This window comes from Fukomys damarensis, unplaced genomic scaffold (assembly GCF_012274545.1).
Source record: "Fukomys damarensis isolate Sample0158 unplaced genomic scaffold, DMR_v1.0_HiC HiC_scaffold_10, whole genome shotgun sequence".
NCBI lineage: Eukaryota > Metazoa > Chordata > Mammalia > Rodentia > Bathyergidae > Fukomys > Fukomys damarensis.
Genome location: NW_022900922.1, coordinates 5,796,743 through 5,814,172, shown reverse-complemented (window position 1 = coordinate 5,814,172; position 17,430 = coordinate 5,796,743). Strand labels below are relative to the sequence as shown.

Below are 17,430 nucleotides of genomic sequence, written 5' to 3'. Positions count from 1 at the left end.
CCCCCCTCCGTAATTCTTTTTTTTTTTTTGGTACCGGGGCACACACCTAATTCTTTATCCTAGTCCTTACAAATCCCCTTGCCAGACAATCAAATGACCAAGAGAGTTGTTTTCTCTGTGGAAGCCCAGGAGCTGCTCAACTGGCAAACACAGGAGGACACAGCAGAAAGGGCCTCTGAGTCTTGGACACACCAGCAAAGCAGGACAGAGGTTCGGGACCTGTGCTTCACCCCACACCTGCTATCTGAGACGCATCTGGAAGGCACTCCGCTTCCCCAACTGCAGGTCCAGGCTGCACTAAATCGATGACATCTTCTGGCTCAGAGTGACTGGATGGGCTCTCTTCCAGAGACTGGGGAGACTGGCAATGAATGCCACTGTCACACAGGACTGGCTCCTCCAAGTCATCTTCCAGGGAATCCAGAGTCTCTTCAAAGAACAGGATGACGTCTTTTTCCTCATGTGTGAGGTACTTGAGGCTTTCATCGTCCTGTAAGATAGGTTTGGGGTTGGGAACGGAGATAAACAGTGCTGTCTCTGAAGAGAAAACAACTTAACAAAGTAGGGGTAATATCTGGCCCAGAGCAGAAAAGTCACTGCACTCTGGCCATTCCCTGCCATGTGCATTACCCCACTGACGTGTATTATCTGCATGTATTATGGTCCTCACTATTTCACCTGCACGGACAAAAATACTGTCAAAAAAGTGTAAAAGACCCAGGATCTTAGACCCTACTGTGGGGTCTAGCTTGTTCCTATGAGTCAACACGATAGAGCAACACTCCTTCAGCAGCTCCTTGGGAAAGCTATTTTCAACTCACTGCTGTCAGACGTACTTCTTTTTCTCTATTAACAAGGGAGACTTCTGAAGAAACCCTACTAAGATAGTAAAAGGATTTAATTTTTAAATAGATATAAATCACAAAGACAAAAGTAACAGGAAAAGAGATGATAAAGACAAAATAAGGGAAGCTGACAGAGCAGAAGGACAGGTAGTGAAGAAGACCCAAGAAAGGTGAATTTTCAGTCAGTAGCCGAGACAGCCAATGACCCACCTGTTGTGCACCTGTGTGCCCTTGGAGCTCAGGCACTGGTGTGCTGAGCCCTTCTCAGGTGAGGTGAGGCTGAGAGGAGAAGAGCTGGTTGAAAGTCTCTTTCAGAAAGTGAGATGCTCATTCTTAGAAAAGGTGAAAGAAAAACTCAAATGTGGGCTATGAAGCAAAGCTGATCATGTCAGAAACCACACTGAAAATGGGAAGAGGAAATGAAGCCAAACTGACGCCAGCTAGCAGAGGACAGTCTTCTTTAGAGAATCTGAATGGCCCAAGAGCCCAGTGGCTGATCCCAGAAACCCCCTAACATCACTCTACAGGTAGGTACCAGTCAAGTCCAGGGCAGAATTCATCAGTTTCTTAATATCCTACTTTTCCATGCAAGATGTATCTAAATAATAAAGAAGATATTTTAAAAAGGAACTTACAGGAAACAAATGGCCAGTAATGAAAATTTTAAAAAGGTTATCATCCTCATTGTCCTCACAGAGATGAGGAGATACTGAATCCATAAACATGATGCTATTTAAAAAAAAAGTTGAAGGGGCTGGGGATTTAGCTCAGTAGTTCCAACGCCTGCCTCGGAAGTCCGATCCCCAGTGTCAAAATAAAAAAGTTGAAGAAAGGCTCTTTGAAAGACATGTAACAGCAGCACAATGAAAAGTTTAGAGATAATCTTGAGGAAAAAAAAAATTAGGATATGTCTGGGAGGGACAACATCTGAATAATGAAGTTCTAGAAAGAGTTGAAGAAATTATCAAAATAATTTCATAAACACCACTAAAAAGCAATATGTTTCCCAATTTTCTGAAAAAAGGCCCACCTAATGAATAAGAAAGCATATCTACCAAAGTACATATTGAGAAATTGCAATGTACTGAAAACCAAGAAAAGATCCTGAAAGTTTCCCAAATTAATAAGTCAGGTCCCACACAAGAGACAGTTAAAATACGGTCACTGTGGTCATGTAAGAGAGTGTCACTGTTAGGCTAGATGTCAATATTGAGGGTGGTCATGAGGTAGCACAAAGTATACATGTGTGAGAGAGCAAGAGCGAGAACCAAAAAGGAACAAAACAAAGTTAAATATGCATTCTAGAAAAATCAGAGTGGCTAAAATGTAGAAAATATAGGCTGTAGAAGACAATGTAGAGAACAGTTAAAGAGATCAGAGTAGTGGCGATGAGAGAGAAGATGGACTTGAGAGACATTTAGAAGCAGAATTAATTCCTTAGGTAAAATTCCATTTTTTACTTATTTCTGTGGGTTTTGTTTTTGTTTTTGTTTTTTTACCAGGGATCGAACTTGAGACCTTGTGCTTGAGAGGCAGGCGGCGGGACCACTGAGCTAAATCTCCAGCCCCTATTTTTTACTCTAGTTATTCATCATCCACGTTTTCTACCTCAACTCTACACTTAAAAGAATTATGTCTGATACACCTTTGAATTTCCACCAAGCTTAGAGGCTGTCTTGCATCCTGTAACCAACATGCTGTCACCTCATCATCACGTGTCTATTTTGATTCATTTTAGGAAATTTAAAAAATAATACACTGAAGACTGATGGAGTCTTCAGAGGCAGAATGCATTCCTACTTCATCTTTCTTCACACACACCTTACTGTTAGACTAAACACTTCCTGCTCTTTAGGCACCTTAGCTAAGTCATTCACATTTTTCTTCTACCCACACAGAGTGGTTTACCTCAGCAAGAAGTCCTTTAAATCTAAAATCATTAGGGCTTTTAGCATAGCAAAAATCTCCCTAGTGAACACTTACAACTACTACGGATGTTGTTAGGATGACACAACAGTGGTAACAACCATATAAAAAAAGTCAGGTGGCACAGACCTGTAATCTCAGCACTCTGGGAGGCTGAGACAGGAGGACTGCAAGTTGGAGCCCAGCATGGGCAACTTTGAGACAGCAAGACCCTGTCTCAAAATTAAACAAACAATAACTGGCTAAGGATACAGCCAGTGTGAAGGTCCTCAGTTCAATCCCCAGTAAATAAGCCTCAACAATGGCCTTTTTTATTGGAATAAAGTCTAGGAAAATAATGTCCCACTGGTACCTTCACAGTGGGGTTAGTCACAACTTTTTTAGACAATCTATTTTGGTTGGGTATAATAATTTTGCTTTTGACATATATAGAATAGAATTAAAAGCATATTGGCCTGAGCTGGAGTGTAGTTCAGTGATACTCTTGCTTATCATAAGCAAGGAGTGGATCCCCAGCATAGTAATAGGTGAAATACTGTAGTGCTGGCCTAACATGAACCTTCAGTTTAGACACATGCCAGTTCCCTGCACTAAGGGAAGGACGAAATGACAACTGTGTAAAATCATGTTGTATCCAACCTCAGACCAGGCAGTCCCAACATGAGGTTTCATCTGGAAAATAAGCTTAGGAGGGGGCCTCCTACCCACCTATTTGTACCCTGTGTACTCGAGAGGTACATAAAAAAATCAATCCACCCAGCTCCCTTACCTGGGATGTGAAAAATAGCCTCAGAGATACGCAATGACTTTCCAAGATCCACACAACTGCTTCATGGAGGGGCCAAAACTAGAAGCAAATTCCAAGCTTGCTTTTTATTTTATTTCTTTTTCTAACCATTTAGTACTAAGTAGCAACAGATTCTGCTTGGATGTCTGCAAAGACTTGCATTTTACCCTGGGGTTCCTAAGTCTACAGTTTTAACCTCGAGTTCCTTCCTACTTCTGTTCACTTCTTATTTGCACAAGACACACATTAGTTTCAGGCAGGCTGGTCAGTGAGCAGGCTTCTAGGATTCTTGCCTTCTCAACTTTAGGGCTTTCTCTAGGGTGAGGGTCTGGGTGAGATGACTGGAATGTACACTCAAGAGTCTTTTGATCAGCCTGGTCAGGAGCCCTGGAATTGGATACATGAAAAATGCTGTGGGCTCAGTCTACTGCCTGATCCCTCAGTGTGAACCTGCCTTCTCAATAAACCTAGATTCTTTGTGCACCTGTGTGAGGAAAGAAAGCAGAGAGGGAGCAAAATCCAAGCCAAGGCTTGTGGCACAGGGTGCCGCAAGGCCAGAAAAGGGGCACAGGATTATTATAGTTAATATCTGATGTCTCCCCCAAAGTCTCATGTGCTCCAAGGTGAGGCTTTTGGAAGGTGACTGGATCTGGGGGTATGATAATCATCAGTAGATTAGTCAACTGATGAGTTTATAGCTGACTTGCTGTCAGGAGGTGGGATCTGATCAGAAGAGGTGGGTCACTGGAGTTGTGGCCTAGAAGGATTTACCGTCCCCTCAGCCCACTGCCTGCTGCCATGTCATGAACTGCTTCTCCTCTGCATGTTGTCCCGCCTTGGAACCACCTGACTGTGGACTGAAGCTTCTACAGACTGTGAGCCAAACAAACCTTTCCTCCTCTTAAGTTGTGAGTGCTGGGTACCGTGTCTCAGTGACAGGAAAGTAAGACATGGACCTAAGCCAGAGGAGTTCCTGTCTGTGCCTCCTGTTTGAGGAGATGCCAGCTGCTGGCTTGGACAGGAAGTGTGCAGAGGAAGATGTGTGGTGGGCAAAGGCTGGAGGAGGAGGAGCAGGAAATGATGGCGAACGGGCATGGAAATTTGGGGGCAGGGATAAAAATGTTCTAAAGCCAACTGATAATGGCTGCATAAATCTGTAAATCAAAAACTATTAAGTGGGGCTGGGGATTTAGCTCAGTGATTCCACCACCTGCCTCACAAGCATAAGGGCCAGAGTTCGTTCCCGGTACCAAAACAAACAAAAACCATTAAATCCACACTATTTTATTAGCTGATAAAGACATGAAGAACTATGCATATTAGTGCAGTAACATGTCTTCAACTATGTATACAGTAAAACATGCCCAAATCAGATACATATATAAAGAGTCCACCAAAAAATGAATACACACTTCAGGCAAAGAAAAACAGTATGTTTTCTCAACAGATGTGTGTTACCCTCATATGGGGAATCCTAGAGGATGTTGTATATTGCAAAAAATCCACAACACTGCTGGCCCTTACTGAAGAAATTGAAAGTGCACGTGCAGTAATCTCAATGACCAAGCTTGACCAAGCAGCAGTCCACCATGCTAATAAATGTCTGGAAAGTAATGGCCACCACTTTGAGCACCTCTTGTAGTTGTAGAATCCAAAAGTAACTTGTATTAATGTCATGATGTCTGAATAAATTTAGCATTAAAATATTTATACAGGTTTTTCATTTTCTTTCTTTTTCTTTTTTCTTTTTTTTTTTTTTTTTTTCTTTTTTTTTTTTTTTTTTTTTTGGTACTGGGGATTGAACTTGGGTCCTTACACTTGCGAGACAGATGGCAGAACCACTGAGCCAAATCCCCGGCCCCTAAGTTTTTCATTTTCTGAAGTGTGTATACATTTTTTGGTGGACTCTGTGTATATGCAATTTATTGAAACCTGTCTTTTCTCCAATGTGAGTTTTTAGCATGTTTGTTTAAAATCCACTGGCTATATGTGTGAGTTTACTTCTAAATTCTCTATTCTGTTCCATTGGTCTGTATGTATTTATGCCAATACCATGCTGTTTTGATTACTGTAGCTTTATAGTATATTTTTAAAATCAGACTGTAATACTTCTTACTTTGTTCTTTTTGCTCAAGCTAGTTCTAGCTATTTGGGGTTTTTTATGATTCCATATGAACTTCAGGATTTTTGAGTTCTGTGAAGAATGTCACTGGTATTTTGATAGGGGTCACAGTGAATGTAGAGATTGTTTTGGGTAGTATAGACATTAGGATGGGACGAAAATGTTCTAAAATAGTGATGACAGCTGCACAACAGTAAATATACTGAAAACCACTGAATGGCACGCTTTAAATGGGTAAGCTTTATGGTGTGTGACTTTTATTTGAATTTTTGGCTCTATGTGTGTATGGTGGGGGGATGCAGAAAACTAGAGCCTTACAATGGTTATCCTTGCTGGCCTGGTGGTGCTTTTGGAAATGGTATTTAGTAACTTATCTCCCAAGGACTAAGTTCATTGGAAATGAAGACAAATAAAAACCAGCCTTCTAGGTAAAGAATGAGTCAGCTCGGGAGGCTGAGGCAGGAGGATTGCTGTGAGCTCGAGACCAGCCTGGGCTACGCAGTGAGTTCCAGGTGAGTCTCACTACATGGTGAGACCCTGTCTCAAAAAAAAAACCAAACAAAAAAGAATGAGTCAGAAAAAATGTTTATAACTATTAATTTGAAAATTACTGACAGCAGAAATATTTAAAAATCCCTCTTTATAAATGGTATTTTTTGGGAACAAAGCTTTTGTACATAGGGGAGGAATGGGACAAATAAAATGTATTAATATAAAATAAATAAATGGCATTTTTAATGTACAGATTTGGAGCATAAGGGAAAAATTTTAAAGCTACAAATCTCCAGATAGTAAGAAAGATACTGAGAGAGCCATACCTTACCTATTCTATCCGACCATACTCACTTAAGGTATTGTCTACAAGTCTCTGAGGGAAACACATCTTCAAGAATGTGAGAAACACAGTTCTTCCCTAACACAGGTATTACATTTTGAAGACATAACTTCTAGTGCATTGAAGCCAGAGAATGTAAAAGGGCTATGTTAGGGTAATCAGAATGCACACTGAACAACCCTCCCACTGAGAGACAAATTCTTGTGGATCTCTATTCTTCCCGCACAAAAGTAACAGAAAATATCCATGCAGACCAGTCAAGCTGAGAGGATGGTCCAGATAAAGTCAGATGATAAACTTTTTAAAGGAATCCTGACAATACTTGCAAGTGTCAGCAATCCCATACATATCTATGATGGAACAGATTTGAGACAGGTATTTTGGGGGAAGGAAGGGTATTACAGAGAAGAAAAAAACAAAAACCTTTGTTTGGTTGAATAAGAGATTTGAGAAGATTTTAAATACACACACTGGAATAACCCCTACTTCAAGAAAAACTCCTCATTCTTGCTCCCACATTAAATTCTTAGGACTTATCTTTTTGATTTTCTTTTACTACAGATTGAGACAAAAGTAGCAACTTATAGTGAGGGATTTAAAAAAAGGAACCAGCAAAAACTTACATGAATTCTAGAACCTCCTCAAAATTACAAAAATGATGACTAAAAACATTTCTTGAGATGAATCAAGCACCAACACTTCTGCCTCCCCAACCTCATGCCTGAGCCCTAGTCACCAGTCCAGGGTATCTGCTTTGCCAGAGCACGATCAAGATGTCCGTATGTCCTTACAGACACCAAAATGATCTCCCTGACATCTGAGCAATGCTTTATTGCTTTTATAATCTGAGTTGATGAGAGACCCCTCAAAGCTGAAATGGAATAGAGCCAGAGAGAGGAAAACATAGCTAAGCCTTGTTCTACATGGCTTTGCAGCCTGGCTTACTTTGGCAACCTCAAAAGAAAGACCATGTAAGTGTGCATAGCACTTCCCATTTCTGAATAAAAACTTAATTACGGGTATTTCTAACTAGACACTTGTAATTTTTCACTATGGCTAATGTAAACCTATACTTCTGGCAGGAAAAGGACAGACAAACTAGCGAGGAATGAGATATGTGTACAGTCTTGATTACAGAACTAAAGAACAATCGTTTCAAAGGATTGCACTTGGGCTCCCTGGGTGCCTTAAACTTCTTTAAACTGGCAACAGAGATCACTTTTATCTTCTATTTCTTGGTCTCTCCAACCCCTTACTCCTTCTGTCCCTACCTTCAGTGACGAGTGCTCTCCTGCTGAGCTCATACACCCATCCCTGATCTCTATCTCTTGTAAAGAGATCTTGACTAGGGCAGAAATACCTTACATGTGTAGCATTACAAGTGCTCTGAGTTTTCTTCTAAGCTGTGTCACTCTGTCCTAACTCTACAGGTTTACCTTGGTAAAGTCAAGAAACCGAGCTTAAAAAAGCTTAAACTGGAATATATGCAGGACTTGTACAGAGTAGGTATTACTAATGTTTACTGAATTAAGATCCCCCAGAAGCTAGTTACTTGTGTCTTAAAATTACTGTTTTAACCAGGATTGTTTCTGATCCCATGTAGGAAGTGGCACTGTAAGGAGAGGGAGGTACTTACTGACAAGTCGGCTTCTCCTTTCTTACTCCCGTCTTTTTGCTCTTCAATCACAGCTCTGACGGCATATCAAATTCCTAGTACACTGCTTGGACTTAAGCCTGACCTGGCCATGAGGAAAGCATTCCCCACTGCCCATTCCACCACCTTACTCTAGGACCAGCGGCCTAGGCCACAGAGCATGCAGTGCATTGCAGGAGGAGGGGCTGCTGAGGGACATGTTATGTACCTTCAGGTCTACCAGCACTCATCCGCTTAGGGACAACGAACACTGGGGGCTAAATCAATATTAAATCTCAACGATTCACCAGTGGCTTTGGATCATGGTTTCTGCCTAAATTAGAGATAAAAATGAATAGGAAATATGGTCAGGATGTCCCCAACCCACCCTTAAGAAGTAAACAACACTTAGGTCAGATTCCTAAGGAGTTAACTGTAAGTATGAAGACCCACTCACTCTTGCCAGCCAGCTAGCTCCAATAAGCCCTTGGGAGAACAGACTTCAGGAACACAGTAAGAACCCAAGGCGCTGGCATAAGACGGCATTCTTTCCCTGGCAGTGGCACTGGCGTGATTTCTGAAGTGGCACGAGTATCTGGGACTGGACGTGAGAGGTCACGCATACTGTACAGGTGGCCTAACATCAGAGCTTCCTGCAGTAGCACTAAAAGGCCATCATCTGTGTTGTGGCTTGCGTCTAGATGTCCCAAAGCCTCATGCAGTCTTTCCCAGGTAGCCAAGTCTGGAATGTGTGATGCCAAGATTAAGGGTGTGTGATTACTAAACCACCACACCCGAGTTGCTAGTTTGGCAGTGCCCTAATCCAGGTATTCTGAATAAAAGGAGCAAAAGACACTGTGAAGGTCCCTTGTTGCCTTTGCTACCTTGTGTGCACAATGTTGTTTCTCCTCTGCAATGTCTGTTTTAGCTCCCTGTCTTGCAGCCAGCCAATTATGAACTGAAATCTCTACGAACTGTAGGCCAAAAAACCCTTTAACTTTTGGGGCCTGGTATTTTGTCTCAGCAATGAGAGAAAAGTAACCAACACAATCTGTGAACGCCTCTAAATTCTTCTCAGACCTTTTGGGTTTTCCTCACCTCTTCAGGCAGTGACTTCTCCAACCATGCCACTAGCTCTGTAAATAAATATGCCTTATATTTCCATTGAAGATGCTCCTTTCAAATTTCAAAGGTAATGACATATTCAGATATTCGGCCAATTGGTTCCAGTTCCAGTTATCACATTTTACAAAATGTTTAGGAGGCTGGGCATGGTAGCGCACGCTTGTAACCCCAGCACCTGGGAGGCTGAGGCAGGAGGATCGCTGTGAGTTTGAGACCAGCCTGGGCTACATTCCAGGTCAGTCTCAACTATGTAGCGAGACCTTGTCTCAAAAAGCAAAAAAAAAAAATATTTAGAAGAATAAATCCTCCAAGAAAAAACAAGAAAAGTTAAAAACCCACAAACATAATTACTATCCCCCACTTAATTTTTTGGTGGTACTAGGAACTGAAGGGCTTTTCACTGAGCTACATTCCAAGTCTTAAAAAAAATTTGAGACAAATACTTACTAAGTCACTAAATTAAGTGACTAAACTGGAGTCCTTCTGCCTCAGCCTCCCAGAATGCTGGGACTGTAGGCATACACCATAACACCTGGCTCACAGTTACCCTCTTGAGGAATAAGGACCCTAAATACACTGTCGTCTTAGAACAGCTCCGTGGGAATTACTTCCCTTTCACCATGTTACCTTTAGTGATCAGAGAAAGCTACTGTAGCAGATGACTGATACAAGAAAGAGACTACTGAGAAGCATGTACAGTGGTGGTGGGATGAGGAAGAAACGGAAGCTCGGGACCCTGGGAAAAGGGAAGCTGGAATGAGGCACTGATTGGGGACCAGGTGTTCAGCTTTACAACAGCCCTGGAGGGAGAGTTATCAACCCACTGGCCCCTCTCTCACCTGACATGGAAAACAAAGCTGAAGGTGATGGGCTCCTGCAGTAGTACACAGATCTGGATAAGAACCTGAGTATGGGGCTGTGGACTTAGCTCAGTGGTGCTGCCGCCTGCCTCGCAAGTGCCAAGGTCCTGAGTTCCATACCCGTACGAAGAAAGAAGGAAAGAAAGAAAAGGAAGGAAGGAAGGAACAAACAAACGTGAGTATGTCTTCAACATCCTTGTGCCATTTACTGCTCTGAGTTCATTTCAGGACACTGGCTAGTTACCATTTTGGAATACGTACTAGTCAGTAAAGAAGAAAGCAACTTTAAAAATGTACAAGGACTTGTTATAGGCCTCAGGGAATGTTCCTCTGATTCCATTTAACTCAGCCCACAGTAAAACCCACCAAGCCTAACACCAAAAGCTCAGAGTAACTCTTCACAAGGCTAAGAAGCAAAGTACTATTCTCACTTATGTAAGACATCTGTAATGTAAGAGAGCTTTCTCATCTTCAACCTAATGACATTTCTTATATTATCCATGGCAGACCTCAATACTCATTTGCCTGTTCCTAGTTATCTACATTCACTTAGAGACCAAGGTTGCCCGACAAACATTTTCAATTCTATTTCATCATGATATGTACAAAGTAGTCTTTTATACTACTGGGGCTAAATTAGTCTCATCTAGTTTTGAAATATCCTTTTATGTCAGAGTAGGCGTGCTTTTTAATTACATTTTGAAGAATCTATGCCACTAACAACTGGAATATTTATATATTTTCTGCATTGTCTTATAATATGCCTTTTAAAGTTCTTTATATTATTTTTAAAAGTTAGAAGTTGAGGGCTGGGGATTTAGCTCAGTGGTTCCAGTGCCTGCCTTGCAAACACAAGGTCCCAAGTTCAATCCCCGTTACCAAAAAAGAAAAGAAAAAAAATTAAAATGTTGGGGTTTTTTTTGTTTTTGTGTTTGAGACAGGGTCTCGTTATTTTGCCAGGCTGGCCTCAAATTTGTGATCCTCCTGCCTCAGCTTCCCAAGTAGCTGAGATTTATGGGTGTATGCTCCTGCACCAAGCATAAAAAATGAGTTTTAAACTCCACGTTCTTATGTATTTTTAGTCTCTGAGATATTCAGAGGGTAACGTTATATATTTTTAATTTTGTGAACTAATCAAATAATATTTATTACATATTGCTATTGTGGTTTAAAAAAAGAAAACATGCAAGCAAGAATTTCTAGAATTGTTATTACTGATGCTCCCACCGGAAGAGGATGGTCTGTGCCACGGACTGTTACAGTGGGGTCTGAGGGTCAGTTCTCATCTGCACTTCCTTTTATGAATATGTCTCTCTCTTGCGAAGATGAGTATCCTGGAGGGAGGGGTTTGCAAAACATCACCTCTTTCCAACTAAAGACTATAAACTTCCCAAGCTAGTTAATGCTGTGTGAAGGTCTAGACCAATGGCACATGTATTATCTGTTTGTCTTTTAAGACAAAAGATGTTAATGTAGGAGTTATTTTTTTCTAATCTAAAACCTTGGTATCCAGGTTTAATTGCAATGTTGGCACTTTGCAATAAATAAGTGGGTTTTGGGTTACAGTTTGGGCACCTGTCTCTAAAAGGTTTACCATCTCTGGTCTCTACTCTGAAAGAAAAGGACTTCTAAGGTGGTTAAAAATCTGTTTTCAAGTGAATTGTTTTTATCCTTTGCGATATTCCTCTTCTTTCAAACATATGAACTCAAAGGCAGCAGTGAGTGTTTTCATGTTGTCTTCAGGTATGACACTTTCTGACGTTAAACTGCCCTACATTACTGGCTATGGCTAGAGATTCACTCCACTGCCATGAGTAATGTTTGTGTTTGTGCAAAATTTAGGATAAAAGTCAAATGCCATTTCACAAGTATTGTTAAACATCAAGCTAGTTACTAACCCAAAAGGATTTTGTAAGATATTCCTTAAAAGAGAGAAGGATCTGCAGCAAAATCAACTAACCAAATAATATAAAAGCATTAAAGAAAACCATCACTTACCAAAGTAAAACTTCTGGACCGAGAACTGCTGCTCCGACTCTCCAAGCTCCCTCCTCTGCTCAAGTCACTGAGTCTGCAGCTGGGTGACATGTCAGAGTCCATCTCCAAAGAATCTGACTTGTGGCGGTTGACAGGCATCCCCACAAAAACCTCGGCGCTGGCTTGCTCACAGGGTGTGAGGCAGGAGCCAGTATCCCATCCTGAGGCAGAAGAGTACTTCTAGGGAAATCAAGCACAAAGTGACAACAGTTAGTGGGTCTAGTTAGTAAAATGCTGTATTGGTCAGGTTTCTGTCACTGGGACAAAACACATGACACCCACAATTTAAAAGGGAAGAGGTTTATTTGGCTCATGGCTTCAGGTTTTAGTTCATGATCCACTGGCTCCAATGCAAAAACATCAGGGCAGAAGGGCAGAGCGGAGGAAAGCTGCTCACTTCATGGCAGTGGGAAAGCAGAGCACAAGGGAAGAGCCAGGGAAACAAGGGCTAGGGACTCGTGACTCACTTCCCCCACCTCGGCCCCATCTCCTCATAGCCCATTCCGCGTTAAACTCGCCAATGGGTTAAGCCACTGATGAGGTTAGTGACCTCACAGTCTGATCACCGGCCTTGTGGTCCCTTAATCCAGGTTAACAATCAAGATTAAGGAGCACAAATGCCTCATCCATCAGAAACAGAAGGTCAGCGTGTGTGCTGTTCATCTGCATTCACAGACTCAGGTATTACAGCAAAGGCAGTCAGACACCAGGGGACAACTGTGTGGGATGCTGCTGCTTTGTTTGTCCATCATACTGTTACCCATTCTGAAGATGTAAGAATTATTTTTAAGGAAAGACCGAGGTACTAAAACTTACTCTGGTGCTAAAGTGACTTTTCTAAAATGATGCTTTGGGAACCTTTTTTTTTTGCACTGTGGTTCTACATTCTCAGGCTTGCTCACACTCAGGCTTTTCTGTCTTTTTTGCCTCAGGCATCACAAAACTGGCTCTTTTTCTAGCTTACTGCGCTCAGAGTTAAGGTAAAGTGACAAAAACTACGATGTTACCAACGGAAGTCTGGCTGACATCTTCAGGCTTGAGGACTCTTTGGAACCCCATTCTATTGCAACTTCCACATAAAATGTAAAGTACCCTAAGTTACTAGAGTCATGTGTTTTACTTCCAAGATCAAAAACATCAAAAGTGTTCTTTCTAAGCTCCTTAGATTCATACTGTCCTCTGATCCCATTATAGCAGGAAATGCAGCTCAGTTCCTGAACAACAACTGAATTCAACAAAACATTCTAGAAGACCAAAATAAAATATTAATCAACAGGAGGTATTTAATAGACAACCACTTGTGGTCTCATCAATATTAAACACCTTTAGGGAGATCCTATCATTAAGACTTCAAAACTTATTGTGAAAACTTTCTTAAAGAAATCCTGCAGCTATCTCTCTAAAAACAGATTTTAAAAACTGTTCTTCACTCCATTTCTCTTCACTTTTCAGATGAATCAGTACAGGTCAAATGGCAACTTAAGAGCGAGGTTAAGGAACCAGAGATTCTGAGAATGTACACTTCTTGTAAGTTATCATTACTCCGAACAGGTAAATAAAAAAGACTTAAAATGTTAACCGAATGCCTAACATGGACCTCGTGTACATACCTGTTGCCATATCAAGTGTGTGGACAGCACTGGCTGGAGCACTGCCTGGCAAAGGTAGACAGGTAGACTGCAGCTAAGTCCCCGGGCCCAGAAGAGCCAGACTAAGGTGGGACAGGCAGGGTGGGGAAGACAGGCTCATTCTTAAACTGTCCCTGATGGGCCAGATCCCACCCACCGACTCAGCTTCCACAGTGAATCACTTCCCAGGAAAGGAGGGCTACAGGACAAGGAGTCTCCCCCGCCCACACGTACACCAGTGTGGACCACGGGAAGGGAAGGGAAGTGCGGCTTTGCCCACGTAGCTCAGGAGCCGGGGTCCCAGCAGTCTGTGGGGACCTTTAGCATTGGGCCCAACACTGGTCAGTGACAGCAGCCACTGGCAGACCTGAGAGTATGGCCAGATGGTACTTCTGAAAGTAATGTATTTCCTGTGTTGTAACTTTAAAAGCTGAAAACTATAATATTTAGGCTTCTGTATACTGTTCTCTTGAAAGAATATGAGGAAAGTAACCAGGATCTTCCCAAAGACAGAGGTGGTCAGGATGTCAATCTTTGATCTGTCAAAGGATGGAGATTTTGTGGTTTCCTAGAACTGAAAATACAGAGTTGCACTGGAGGTCCACTGTCCAGCAGTTTTCTGAAGGGTAGGGAAAGAAAGCAAGCTTCTTCTCTTGCCTTTCTGGAAAGGGACACCCCGAGACCAGGACTCCCGAGACAGAGCCAACAGGCTTGGCGGTGCTGACACAGCCACGTATCTGTGTGGGTCATCACCACTTTACATACTCACTTTCCGCGTCTAAGGGTTCACCCTGGGTTTCCCAAAAGGACACACTATGAAAAGTAAGACCAGGGTCGGATGAGTCAAGAAGCTCACTGCTACCCAAGAGGAGAGTAAGATTCACTAAGAAAGCACAAGTTTGGTTGGGGATTTGGCTCAGTGGTTCTGCCGCCTGCCTCACAAGTGCAAGGGCTGGAGTTTGATGCCTGGTATCAAAAAAATAAGAAAGAAAAGAAATCACAAGTTCATATGGTAAAAGCAGGAATATGAGGCATGTGTGCTAATTTTCTTTTATTATTTTCCAGTTCCTGTGTTTATTTCACATTATTTCCTAGAAACATCCTTCTTTCGGTAAAGTCTAGTTTCCTGTTTGAACAAAGAGAACAAAGTCACAGGATGTCCCCATCTCAGTGAACTTGCATCTGCCCAGCCTGTCTGGTCAAGGACAGCAGCCATAGGAGAGGAAGGCCCAGAAGACCTGTGAGGCTGTGGCAGTGGAACAAGTGGACTCCTGATGAAACATGAATGCCCAGGACCACCGACGAAATAGTATGCTTTCGGGGCCAGGGATTTAGCTCAGTGGTGGTGCCACCTGCCTCACAAAATCCTATGCTTTGCCAGCTCTAGAGTGACTGGACAGGATTTAAAAGACAAAGGCAGCTCCTTTCTTCCACCTTCCCCTGGGCGCTCCAGAAAGAACCTAGAATGACCTACAAAGTATGCATAAAGCTCTCCTTCTGCCATCACCAACTCCAGCTCCATCCCAAATCACCGCAGTCAGGTGTACAGCACAACCCAAATAACCACTCTAGGTCTTCTCACTGTTTACCTGAGGTCTCTGGGTTGCTGAATCCCAGAGCCGATCTACGCTAGTCCAAGGCCCATCAATAGGCCTAGGGACTTGTGGCCTCATCACACAAAGCTCTGGAGACTTTCAAGGACTCCTGCCTCTTCCCCCGCTCACATTCATCCAGTGGACAGCCCTCACATCTCCCTTTACAAGGTCCGCTGTATCCACTTCCTTGCTTGCCCTACTCCCCAGGACAGGACCGTGGCTCTCAGCTGCACGGCTGCCGCAGCCGTGTATTCTCCCAGCCTTCTTATTCTCTTCTCTCACTGTGTTATTCTGCGGAGTTAACCTCAAAACACCACTTTCCTAAAAGCAGTCATCTTTAATCCACTCACATCAAGCTTCAGAATTGAAGTTTTATGCTGATCAATACTCGCTCAATCTGAACTTTTCCTTTCTAGCCTAAGCATGCTGCTTGATGTTTACCATTTTCCTACTTCACACTGAGCAGAGTCGAGAACTAGACACAGACACGAATCCACCGGAGCCCTCTGCACACTGCTTCTCCATCCAGGTGCGGAGTCAGAAGCTCTCTGGGACTCCGACTCAGACCTACTGAATACATTTATGGGTCAAAGCCCGGGCGTATGTATTTAGAAAATTGACCCCCCCAAAAAAAGAAACTGATGGCATATCTCAAATCGACTCTTATGGAAAACAGATATGCAGCTAAGTTCAGGGCCACGGCCGGAAACATGGAAGAGTGGAGGAGGGAGCACTAACACTTTCACAGCACACGAGGAGACCTAAGCCAAGCCCCGAGAGATGGCTAACATTTAAGGTGACTGCTGGTTAAATTTTGGTGGGAATTCCAAACAGAGAAAAGAAAATAAGCGAAGATATGTGCCTGGCCTATTCGAACAATGGTGAATGAGAGGGGAAAGCCTGACCTTAATTAAGGCGTAAGGTACAAAACCAGTGGAAACAGATGAAAGTACCAGTGGAAGGGTGTGGTAAGCAAAGGAGACTGAACCTTGAACTTCACCCACAGGTGCCAGGGAGCCAAGGAGGGTTCGTACCCAAGGATGAAACGATCATACACATAGTTTAGAAATTTGAAAATATTTAGGGCAAATGATAACAGAAATGCTACATACACATCAACACCTACGGGATGCAACGAATGCAAATGAATGCTGATATTTACTAAACGAAGCATCTCACTTAAGTTAGAAAAAAACTAAATGGAACAGACATAACAAGAAAACAGAAAACCTAAACTAAGTAAATAGAGAAACATTTGCAGGGCAGGACAGGGCCAAGGTGCGACCTCCAGAGAGGGCAGAACTAACGCTTCGCATAGGTCCTACTGCTCTTGATCACCGTTCTCCAGCTGCCACTCCCAGGAATTCTGTGAGGATCTGTTCCAAAATCTAGAAAAAAACTATCTCAGCAAAGAAATTACCTTTAAAGCTACACCCTGAAAAATTACAATATAATAATCTAACAGCCAAAAACATACTTTAAAAAATGTTCTTCAAGAACATTGAAAACGAAAGAGTCCGCCGTGGGAACCGAGTCTGAGTCACAGCTCAACATCATGAGTGGGCTTTTTCATACGGTTAAATAGTGGGTGAAAATAAAGACACAAAGCAGCCATTGTGGGTCTGCCTGATGGTGGCTCTTGACAATGTGCTCATATGAACATGCACTGAGTGTCTTCTAAGTGACAGGCACTTTGCTCTGGTTTTCTCAAAGTCTTTTATAGTTTCCAACTATGCCACGCTGCTTCCTGTTTGTATCTAAATATGTGTTAATAAAATTGAAAAAAAGTATTTTTCAGAGCTGGGGCCTGAACCCAGAGCCTTGAAAGTGGTCTATCATGTAACCCTAGCCCCGAAAAATGAGTTTTATAACAAGAAGTTTAATAGGGTCGGGCGTGGAGGCGCACGCCTGAAATCCCAGCACTTGGGAGGCTGAGGCAGGAGGATTGCTGTGAGTTTGAGACCAGCCTGGACTACATAGTGAGTTCTAAGTCAGACCCAACTACATAGTGAGACCCTGTCTCAAAAAAAAAAAACT

General features: G+C 42.5%; 1 protein-coding gene across 1 annotated transcript in view; it reads right to left on the bottom strand.

Moving 5' to 3' along the window:
* Positions 1-17,430, bottom strand: part of Proser2 (proline and serine rich 2) — a 30,528-nt gene that overhangs the window by 5,405 nt on the left and 7,693 nt on the right. Inside the window, exons 2-3 of the mRNA XM_010621365.3 lie at positions 12,132-12,350; positions 238-490 (exon numbers count right to left, since the gene is read on the bottom strand). Of these exons, the coding sequence (XP_010619667.1) occupies positions 238-490; positions 12,132-12,269 (391 nt within the window). The 5' untranslated portion in view covers positions 12,270-12,350. The remainder of the gene's footprint in view (positions 1-237; positions 491-12,131; positions 12,351-17,430) is intronic.